The 11,825-nt window shown below is 49.1% G+C and overlaps 1 protein-coding gene across 2 annotated transcripts; it reads right to left on the minus strand.

Moving 5' to 3' along the window:
* LOC8061386 (outer envelope pore protein 24, chloroplastic) lies at positions 171-6,318 on the minus strand. Of its 2 annotated transcripts, none has more exons than XM_021449063.1 (3): positions 3,658-6,318; positions 3,152-3,553; positions 171-539 (listed from the first exon to the last, which is right to left on the minus strand). In XM_021449063.1, exon 1 carries the CDS (start codon positions 5,964-5,966, stop codon positions 4,866-4,868), a length of 1,101 nt encoding a protein of 366 aa, XP_021304738.1. In that variant the 5' UTR covers positions 5,967-6,318; the 3' UTR covers positions 171-539; positions 3,152-3,553; positions 3,658-4,865. The 2 variants fall into 2 exon arrangements, with proteins under 2 accessions (XP_021304738.1, XP_002466072.2); XM_002466027.2 differs by having other exon boundaries at positions 3,658-4,014.

Raw genomic sequence — 11,825 nt, forward strand, 5'->3', positions numbered from 1 at the left:
TGCGAGCATGCTGCCCAATTGCCCAAACCCAAACGGGCTTCATGTGCATGCACTTCCGGTCAACCATATTCATGTGCTTTGCTCTCAGTATACATCCATGCAAACAGAGGATCCATTCAATTCAGATCAAGCCAAACATTGCTCCACACAAAAAAGAAAACACCACCACCAAACACCAAGGACACAGACCATACTGGCTTTCATTAATTCTCAGAATCCAATGTGTCATAGCATCATTCGACCGCAGCTCAGTGAAAACTCCCATGGCATGACAGCCGAAAAAATGATCAACAGAACCAGATATATAAATTAACCACCATGGGGCGCGCCGACCCGAAAAACAATAGTTCTATAGTTCAGGAGGATACACGAATCAAGCAGTATGTGTGATATGAGAAGGGCGCTTTCATTTTTATGGGGAGATATAAGGAGCTGCCTGCTGCTGCCTCAGGCAAAAATCATATCTCGTAGTTCCACGTGCTCTCTGCTATTAGCTTTGGTGCTTTGCTTTGGTCAGACAAATCGAATGTCGTCCCGACCTGCACAAACGAAGCATGGGACAGTCAAAATCAAGGAAAATCATGTTACAAATGTAACCACAAGCTGTATAATATAGGCATAGAAATATCTAAAAACGAAATGCCGACACGCTCGCTCATCTTGTTGGCAACAACATAGGAAACGGTTGCCACCTTTACAAATGATGATTCCAGACAAGCGGGGCAATATATCCAGCGGGACTATTTGATTTTCCTAAGGACCAGTGCTTCAGCACCACACCAACATTGCTGAACTCAACATGGCAGCGCCACAAAGCACTCAATACAGAATACACCTTTGCTAAACACAATATGACAGCGCCACAAAGCACTCAATACACCGCAGATATTATACTAGGACTAGGAGGATCAATCCCTTCGATTTTCAGTGGAAATTTGATTAATTTTACTCCTAAAACCCCATGGCATTGTTGCCTAAACAGAGAAGTAGAGCATTTCTTACAAAAGACTGTCTAGGTATGAGATCATGGATAACAAAGGAACATTTTCAATGTTTCCTCTTACATCCCTTATCCCTTATTAAATCAGTTACTCCCTCCAGTCCGGTTTATAAGGCGCACAGTGAAATTCCAGATACCAAGAAGCAACGGCAGTTTGTGGTAACATTTGGCCTTGTTTAGTTTCAAATTTTTTTGGGAAAACAACACTGTAGCACTTTCGTTTTTATTTGACAAACATTGTCCCATCATGGAGTAACTAGGCTTAAAAGATTCGTCTCGCGATTTACAGACAAACTGTGTAATTAGTTTTTATTTTCATCATTATTTAATGCTCCATGTATGTGCCGCAAGATTCGATGTGACGGGGAATCTTGAAAATTTTTGGGTTTTTGGGGTGAACTAAACAAGGCCAGTCCATTGATGGTTATGGAGCTGTTTTTATTGGATTGTTTTTTGCGTGATTGTAGCACAAGCGCCTCGGTACTGATCCTGCACTGGGTGTTGAGTGTTTTTATTGGACCGGTATCAATCACGCAGGAAGGAAAATGGGAACAAACGCCTGTTCAGTTCCACCAGTGAGCTAAACCTTGCCTTGGTATACATGTGATGCCTAATATAAAGGACTTTCTTCAAAACACAAAGATGCCTTAGAAATCAGACTGGAAGGTTTCTTTATTACATTGAAAAGATCCAGATTCATGCGCTCAAAGGTCCAAATTCACTCGCTGAACTACACGTTCACATGCATCACAGTATCCTGAGTCCTCCCATATTCCCACACTAACTCTCATTTCTATTCAAGCAACCAACAACCAGACAACAGTAGAATAGCTTCAACTTCCAAGAAGCTAAGCGTCAACTACAAGGATGAGCAAGCTTTTCACAAACTTGACAGTTTCTATATATGAGATAAAATATGGGATTATTTTTATTGGATTGTTCTGAGATTTCCAAGCTCAATTGAACATAATTCATTGGTTATATCATCCAACTTTGGCAGTATAGTATCTGTATGCAGGACAATTAAATGTTTGGAGGACAAAACCATATTCGCAAATTATACTGACTTAATGACTCACTTCCCTAGTCCCCACACAACAGTCTCTTCACATGATTTCAGATTTAGGTGATTTTAGTGACCACATCCTTTACATCTAATTATGAAAGCGTTTTGGACCCTCCATACAGCTCAGATGGGATCTTCTTCCCCCCTTTTCCATAACAGACTTTGTGTATGTACCCAAAACAATTTATAACTAATTTCTTAGAGTTTCAATTATGTATGTTTGACTCTAGCAAAAACTGAAGAAATTAAAATTTAAATAAAATGCAGGTCCAATAACGCTGCTAGGACTACCTAGGGTTTCATAACGAAGATTGGGCATGTTTGGATGGAGTATTTAAATACTCAGTGAAAAGTTGAGATTTGAACTAAATCCTAAATTTCCTAAAGCAAACCCCATCATCAAAACACGCCAATAGACACAGGGGACGTGAAAAATGTCTCTACTCTCCTCCCATAGGCCATAACTCAGAACAATCTATACTCAGTTGACAAAGAATCTTCTTTTGCACTCAGCAAGCAAAAATGGGATTACTTCCCTTTGAAAATGTTCTATTGACAACAAGTAGTGACCAGGGCTTACTAATGGAAGCAGGACTCCTTTCCTACACAAAGAAAGAGCAATATTTTGTGATTACAGTAGCAAGTCCTCTCAAGTTTGAACACAGCTACCCAGGTGCCCAAGGCATGTCTCGTTTTGCAGTAATGAATAGGGTCCATTGCAAGTTCGAACCACTTGTGCTAGCACACAACCCCGCACAAACAATTGTGCACATGACCACATGTGAGTGTTCGTGCATACCCAATTTCAGTTTATACCCATCCTCCAGGCTTGCTCTTGCACAGTTTCATGTCCTCATGTGGGAAGCAACACTCACTAATACAATAGGAAAATGGAAGCATACATTGGTTATTGTCCTAGCATAGAAAACCAGATAAAAATCCCTCATTTCTGATTCGCACGCGGTTCAGGATTCAGGATCCTACTAGGTGGAGGCACAGATTGATGAAACACACAGAAGTAGTGTATGTCGAAGCACAAGCAGTAACAAGTAAGTACATAAGAGAGTGGAAGCAGAGGCACAGACCTTGAAGGAGCCGCCAGCGATAGAGTCCCTGCTCCATTCGAGACCGAACAGCTTGGTGGAGGCGGCGTAGGTGCCCTTGACGGTATCTCCTCCGGTGAACTTCTTGGTGACGGCGAACTCCCAGGCGTTCTTGTTGGTGTCGAAGAGGGGTTCGATGGTGGTGAGGCGGTCGACCCCGTGCGCGTAGGTGTACTTGACGCGGCAGCCGCCGGAGCCGAGCGAGTGGGAGAGGGTGACCTTGTTGGCGGGGTCGAAGGTGACGCTGCAGTCAAGCGCGGTGCGGGAGGGCAGCGCGGCGGCGGGGGGCGCGGGGGCCGGGGCGAAACTGGTGGAGTGGGTGTAGGTGAGGCTGACCCGCTTGTCGAGCACGAGCGCGGAGTTCATGAACTGGAAGCGCACATCCTGCGGCAGCCGCCCCAAATCGGATAGGGGTAGGTGAGCGGGGGAGGAGGAGGAGGAGGAGGTAGGTGGAGACGCGAAGGAGACGAGCTACGAGGATGGTTTACCTGGTTGTGGGGCTTGAGGTCGACGAGGAAGGCGCCGGGCTTCTCGAGGGTGAGGGTGAGGCCCCGGAGGGAAGGCCCGTTGGCGAAGGCGGCCTCGGTGGCGGAGGCCTTGAAGCGGAGGTCGCCGGCGGGGGCGGCGAGAGTGGTGGCGGCCGTAGCCTTGTCGCCCTCGTAGCGGCCCTTGAGCGTGGCCTTCATCTCCGCTCCCGAATGCCGTCCGCCGCCGCAGACACTGCCTTGTGGTAGTTGTGCCCTGCTGCTGGGTTGGTGGTCTTGGTCTTCCCTTCTTGGTCCCTCCCCTCCCCTGATGAATCCCTGGTGAGTGATGACCCTCCCCCGACCTATCTTCTTCGCTTCTTCCGCCCTTGGCATCGCACCAATCGCCACCGTCGCCGTCGCCGTACCCGGAGTCCTTACTGGGCTCCGCCGTGCGCCTCCTAGGCCTGGCTGGTGGTGGCCCGGCCCACTCCTCAATGGCCTAAATGGCTGCCCTTTTTATTATCTTTTGGGCCTTAATTAAGATCTCATGGTCATCCGCGATCGGTTGTGTTTGTTCACCTTCTTCCAGCTCCAGCTTTGTTGTGTTTGTTCGAGTTGCAAGATTTCCTGTTAGTGAACTACTTGAACGATCCACTGACTTTTGATCAAAATCATGCATGACCTACGGTGATTATATTGTCTTTGTGTTGACAGCTGATGAAGTACTGTTGGATCACGATAGAGTACCACATTATCATCATCATTGTCTTATATAGGTAAGCTATCGAGTTCTTCTGATGATCATGATAAAAAAAAAGAGCAATCTTCAGTTTTGCGCACACGTCACATTTATCAATTCCAGCGCCGATTGGGCTGGTCAGGCAAGTTTATTCATTCCACAATTCCAGTGCCAGCGGCAGCGCCGATTCAATTTCCAACATCCCGACCATGGCAACATTTCAGCCTGTTTTCAGAATTCGACCATGTTCAAGGGTAGTACTACCTTGCATCAGGACCGATTTGTCAAGATTTACAATTCAGCCGGCCATCATCTTCTTGTCATGGCACAAAAACCGCCCTTGAGCGAAAAGCAAAAGCAGTAATAATAAATCTCTAATAAACAAAAAACAGAGAGTCTTCCTCCTCCTCGGGAGAAGAAAACATGGATACAATGGATGGGAAGGGAGGTTTTTATTCCTGGGCGCCTGATCGCCTACTCTCGGCCAGAGTCAGACGAATGGGGTGATCCACACGGGCTCCACGTCGGCGGAGTGGCCGCCGGCGATGGGCACGGTCCTCATCTCATCATCCATCATCGAGTACTCGCAGATGGCGTGCGGCGCCAGCATCTCCACTTCCCGCCGCGCGAAGTAGACGCAGCTCTCCCGCAGCCCCGCCGCCGGGTACAGCTCCAGGGGCACCGCCGCCGACACCACCGACCCCGCGAACACCGCCCGCCCGGGCATCTCCTCCACCAGCTCCCACTTGCGCTCCGTCGCCGACGACAGCACGTGCACCTCCACCTCCAGGTCCACCGCCTCGCTGTTCCGCCGCACCATGTACAGCTTCCTCACCACCAGCAGCTCCCCGTCGCCCTCCACCAGGTACACCCGCCAGTGCCCCGCCGCCAGCGCGCCCACCGGGTGCTCCGCTTCCCGCAGCAGCGACACCGCCGCTGCGCGCGCGCGGAGGTCGCCGCGGAACGCCAGGACGGCGCCGTCGTAGCCCAGCGCGCACAGGCGGCCGCTCCAGAAGGCCATGTCCCTGAACCCGCCGTGCTGGGCGCCCTCGTTGACGCCGATGGTCATCCAGGCGCTGGACACGGCCGGCTGGAACAGCACGATTGTGCCTGTCCGGCCCAGCGCGGCGGCGACCCAGCATCTGGAGGTCGGGGGCCCGGAGAGCACCATCTTTGACACGGGGAACACCGGAGGCGGGGGCAAGGAGATGGATTTCCCGGAGACGGGGTTGCAGAGGAGGATCGAGCGGTCGGCGTCCGAGGCCATGGCGAGCCAGCCGCCGATGTGGCCGCAGCAGCGTCCGGCGCTGAGGTTCGCGGGGAGCGTGAAAGGCAGGATCTTGCGGCGCTGGAGGCTGAAGAAGGCCAGCCCGCCGCCGGTGCCCGGACGGCGGAGGAGGAGGCGCGGAGCCTCGAACGGGAGGTCGGTCGGGAAGAAGTCCCGCACGCACGCTCGCCAGGAGGCGCAGACGAGGCGGACGGCGACGCGGTCGCGCGGGGCGAGGACGGCGACGATGCGCTCAAGCAGCTCCGGCGGGAGATCTGGCCATGCGGACTGGCGGGCGATCCCCCTTTGTTGCCGGGAGGCCATAACAATCGCCCGCGGCGGCGGATCCGCAGCTCGCTCGACCGACGCCGATGCCGGCGCTCAACGGCCGCGCTTGTCGACGAGCGTTTATCTGAATTCGCCTCTCCGATTCACGCGGAGATCATGCGAACGCATCGTGTCTTCTAGTTCCTGCCTCTTCTTTTTGCTGCTTTTTTTTTTCTTCTTCTTCCTCCACTGCGTGTATTCTTCTTGGTCGGTCAATCGTCTGCCTGTGGGGATGCAATTGGATGACGATTGATGAGCATTCTGATGATAATTTTCATGCTCCGTTGCCACCAAAGTACAGACCTGACTTTTCTTTTTATGAAAAATGCTAATTTCTGAAGTAGCATGATTTAGGTTTCTAGACTACACACATAAAACGTCAAGAAATAAATATAAAATATACTGACGACCTATTTATAGGTTCACTAGTGTTAATAGTTAGCAGCTAAAAAATGACTGTTTGTTAGGTGCCATTTATTCTGTCTGTTTACTTGAGCTTATCTGCTGAATACAAATTAGAAATAGTACTTTGAGTTATGACTTTTCAGACAAACGAATAGTCTCATACTAACAAATTTGGAGCTGCTAATAGTTCTGCTAACTATTTCCACTAGCAGGTTTTGGGATATTAGATGTTTATATGTGATAACTATCTATTTTGAACATATTGGCAAGGGGATCCAAACAATCCATGCTAATAATTAGCTAGCTAATAGATAATAGTTATTAGCTAGCTATAAGAGCGTCTCCGATCCATCGGTTTCCCTTTTCCCCAATCCATTAAAAGTCGATATTGGAGATAGACAAACTATGTTTTATGGTTTTAGGGGATATGCACTATAGTAGACTGATAAAATACAACCCCTATCTATTTTCCTCTACCTCGTCCACCACAACCACTACCATCTCTCTATTCGCCACAACCATGGCTCCGTCGCCACCTCTCTACCTTATCCTCTCGATCGGTGCTCGATGCAGAATGCTTGCCTAGACATTAACCTAATCACGTAAAGCACCATTAATGCAGGCACTAAATCGAATACGAACACCCTACCCACCTCCAGTAAAATAATCTGACCGCCCAGAAATCCTAGGCAATAGTAGTGCACATCCATACCTATCAACTGATGACTTGCCTTACGAGTTGTAGCTAAGGATATGTTTAGTGGGATAGGCCATCACATACTACGCCTCTCCTTTTCACCTCTTTCTCCCAACTCTTATTCTAATATGATGTGTTGATGCAAAACTGATCTGCAAACACAAAGGGCTAATACCCGATTCGAACGTTAAGGCGTGCCAGCCGATTTAACCTTGCTATCGACAAAGGTGATAACTCGAATACTTTAGTCCTGACAACAGCGATGCGCCCGGATGTCACGGCTAAGAGGTACTCACGCGGAACTCGAGAACACGCCGAGCTTAAGTCGACGAATTCCTAAGAACTCGTAATAAAAGGAAAAAAGTATGACGAAGTCGTCGAAAAGTAAATGCTGGAATATGAGTAAAAACGTGTGTTTGATTGATTTCTTGATATCTTGATTACAAGGTCCTAGGGTTTATATTTATACCCTGCTCAAAGAGCTACGACCAGACACGATTAGAATTCGAATCCCAAATTACACGGAATCCGTATACAAAACGATGCAAACAACTAAGGAAATAATAAAACTATCCTTCGTGACAAACCGAAACTCCTCCAGATGACAACTGGCAGCTTCCGGACTCCTCCTTCGCGTCATCGGCAATCCCCTTGCCATAGTCATCGGCAGACCTTTTCACCCAGCCATCGGCACCATATTACCGCCTGTGGACGTAGTCACATTCAACCTTTCCCTCATCGGCAACCATCCTCATCAGCAACCCGCATTGTACTGCCACCCTATCCTGCCATCCTGGACACGTGCCCAAAAACGGTGTCAACACATGCCCCCCAGTTTCGGAGTATAAAACTATTAATGCTTCGAAATTCTCTGCAGTAATGATGCCTTCTCCGCAATTAATGCTCCTAATCTGGTAACCGACAACCTCAATCTGGACAACCCTGATCCTAATCCTCCGCAGATTCCTCGAAATCCCCAACTTCCTAAACGGGCATCTCTCTTGGTCGTACATCGGCAACAATTCCGTTATAAAGATCTGCCGATGCTCTGACCAGGACATTCGCAAAAACGGTTACCCCTCGTCTATCCGCCCATCGGCAAGATGACCGTTATAGAGTATCGCCGATGGACCGACCAGGAGATTGCGCACAGTAAAATATCTTTAGATAATGACCGCTTCCTGTCAAATCACCTGCACAATCCCTGGATTACCGTGCGAACAGTTACCATATCCACCTGAGTACCCTCGGGCTTCTCGGATGCGGCAAAGAGATAAGACGGATTTGCCCTTGCCCATCTTGTCCTATAAATAGTTCCTTCTTGGGTACTCCTCCCCCATTACACCATTCTACTATCCAACTCTGCTTTTCCAGCGGCGGCGCCATCTACAACCCTCAAGACCTCCGACAAGCATTCTTCTTCATCAACTCCGGTGCCCTCCAACGTCTTCTTCACGACAAGATGGCCATTGGCTTCGTCGTCCCTGAGGTCAGACTTCCATCTCATCTGCTGTACCTTTTTCTCGCATTCCTGTTCATCTGCGATTCATCTTACCGAATATTTTCCTTTTCCTTTTTCTTTGTATTTTTATTCCCCAAAACACTAGGAGTTGTCCAACAAAATTGTCATCCCTACCGATCAACCACACCTTCAGTGCCTCGGCCCTCTAGGGGATCCAGATCCAACCGACCTTATCAATGCAGAAACCAACAGGATTCCCTTTAGAGCTGAAAACTTTTCTTTAGATCTGTGGAAAGACACCTTTCGTTCTTGGCCCAGCCCTACTGTAGGGTGGAAAGATTGGTTCTTGAGGGTCAGCAATTCTTATGAAGTTCAATGGGGTGAGAGGAAGCTAGCTCAATGCATTAGGCTATCCATTGCCGATATGCACAGGAACGAGTCATTGCTGATAGCTGCATCCTACTTTTGGTCAGACACTCTCAATGCCTTTGTTTTTGGCCACGGCCCTGCTTCTCCTACCCTTGCCGATGTAGCCATGCTTACTGGGCTAGATATATCTTCTGCCGATAGCACCCACTTTTTTGATACCGCCCCCAGTGCCAAAGTGGAGACTCGCGCTATCGGTGGTTGGTCAGGGTACATCCAGAAGTACCGCGGGAGAGGGCCTGTCACCACAAAGGAGCAAACCACCTTTCTGAACATGTGGCTGGACAAGTTTGTATTCTGTGGTCGATCGGCAGGACCGACTTCTGTCTATCTATCGGCAGCAGAAAGACTGGCTAGCGGCGGCCAATTTCCTCTCGGCCGATATTTGCTCGGCGCTGTTTACCACCTTCTTCATCAGGTAGCCCAGAAACTCCTGCTTGGCCAATCCATCGGCAACTTGGGAGGCCCCTGGTGGTTTATTAATATGTGGCTCAATCTGCACCTGCATAAGCGCCTTGATTTCAACTTGTTCTCACAGCACTTCCCAAGAGGTATAGCCGAGAATCATGTGTTAGGTGAAGAGGAATCGGCAACGCGTGCCCCCTTGAACTTTGGTGAAGCCGTTATAGTCTTACCCGGTTCAGGGAACAATCCGGATCAGATCGGCCGATTCTTCGAGACTCTGTATGAGGGTCTGGCCAGAGATGAACGACCATGGCTGGCTTATGACGACCCAGACAGCATGCTCCCTCTGACCTTCAATCCATTTGATGAAGCTCTCGACAGGGACAATGAGGTGATGATGGCAATCGTGACTCCCAGAGCCATACCAGTGAATTTCTTCGGTAGCACGAAAACCTCCCCCCAAACCTATGAATTTTATAATCCATCGGCATTAGCTCGCCAGCTAGCTTTCGGCCAATTGCCGATTGCACTTCCTTATGCCGATGTAATAAAGCCCAGAGAACCCATCGCCAACCTCCTTGAGTGGACACGAGTAGCCCAGCTACCACCAAATGCCGATACAGATGTAGATCTGTCAGAATGGGTTCCAGCTGCCTTTATCACTCAGGCATACAAGCTATGGTGGGCAGAATGGAAAGAGAATCTATTCTGCAGATCGACCCTCTCATACCGCGGCATGATCGACCCCGAATACGAAGTCCCTAATGACACTGTAAGTATTTTAAACCAATGTCTCATTTTCCAATACCATTCCCATCGGTAACTTACCCCTGTATTCCTTTTGCAGATTGACAACACCCCCCCATCGGTTAGCAGGAGTGGCAAGCCGATCGACTTATTCCCATCAGGCCCGATCTCCTCAATCGGCCATAAGGCTCCCACTCTGGCTTCCATCGTGCACCGGGGTGCGCGCCTCAAGAAAGTTACCACCAGGAAAACTCAGACATCACCAACGGTAACTGCTTCCACTCTGGCGCAAGCTTTCAAGGCAATCTGTTAAAACCTTTTTCATTTATGCTGACTATCTTTGTATCGGCTATGTGTGCTCATAAACTCCTTTTTGTTGTTGCAGCAAACTGGTGCATCGGCAAAAGCCAAACGCCAAGGTGCCGATGCCCCCCAGTCTAGCCAGCCAAAGAGGAAGGGCATCCAAGGTGCTAAGGCTGGAACAAAACGCCAGAAAGTGGCAACTCCTCCTCCTCCTCCGGTGTCCCCAATCCCGGTGGAATCTTCCCCTTCTCCTCCAGAAGTCCAGGCACAGCAAGCACCATCTCCTCAACCAATACAGGAAGCACCACAGATGGAAGAACCCCAGCAGGAAGAACCTCAAACGGAAGGTACATCAGCTGACGCAGGTGAACAAACAACTGGCCCGGCAGGTCCAGCTATATCATCGGCGGTTTCCCCGATTCAGGCGACTGTTGTTTCTCCTCCAGGTAACATATCTCAACAATACTTCCGCCGATAAACTTATTCTCATTTAGTCTCATAATCCTTCCTGTCTTCTTTCAGGCGATATCATTCCATCGGCAACATTTGCCGATCAACCCGTAGCTCCATCGGCATCTTTGAGTCAAAGGCAAGAAATCGCCTTGAAGCAAGTAAGTCATCCAATTTTCCACCAGTATCGTCTGCCGAAGTTTTGACCATAAAACTGACTTATTTCATCTTCATTTTCAGGAACAAGATTCTCCCAATAGCTTATTCTCCTTCGCCATTGATATCTTCGAAGAAGAAGGCGAGGAAGCAAGCTCCTCTCGGGCGGTTGGAACTGTATCGGCAGAAACCAGAGCTAAACTGGAAGAGCTATCGGCCATACTTCATCAAGACACAACTCAACTGGTCAATGATTCTGACCCAGCCAAAGCCCTGTTCAAGACCCTTAGAGGCCAAATTCCTGCCGATGCTGAGAAAACACTCTTCCACGCTGCACACCTAGAAAGCCGCCAGCTACAGTACCAGAGAGCTACTCGACGCCTTGCCGATAGAGCTGCTCAAATCCAGCTTTCTGAGGAGATGATGAAAGAAAAACTCTTAGCCGATGAGAAACATAAGAACATCGGCACCTTAAAGTCCTCAGGTGATGCACTGAAGCAGAAAGTGTCTGATCTATCGGCAAAAAGAGAAGCTCTACTTGCCGAACTCAAGCAAGTAGAGGACGCTCTGTCCCAAGCCCAGCAAGAAGAGGGTCAACTGCCGGAGACCATCAAGCACCTTGAACAAGAACGAAACGTCCATGGTCGCAAAGCGCTGCAACTGAAGAGGAAGCTGAAGCCGATCGAAGGTTCTGCCGATGATGACATCAAAGAGATAGAGACAGCCAACCAGATTCGGCTGCGCGCCATATCAGCAATCCAAGCGCTGCTGAACATCTGAAGCTTTCATCGGCGACACACCTTTG

The sequence above is a fragment of the Sorghum bicolor genome, chromosome 1 (genome assembly GCF_000003195.3).
Source record: "Sorghum bicolor cultivar BTx623 chromosome 1, Sorghum_bicolor_NCBIv3, whole genome shotgun sequence".
Classification (NCBI taxonomy): Eukaryota; Viridiplantae; Streptophyta; class Magnoliopsida; order Poales; family Poaceae; genus Sorghum; species Sorghum bicolor.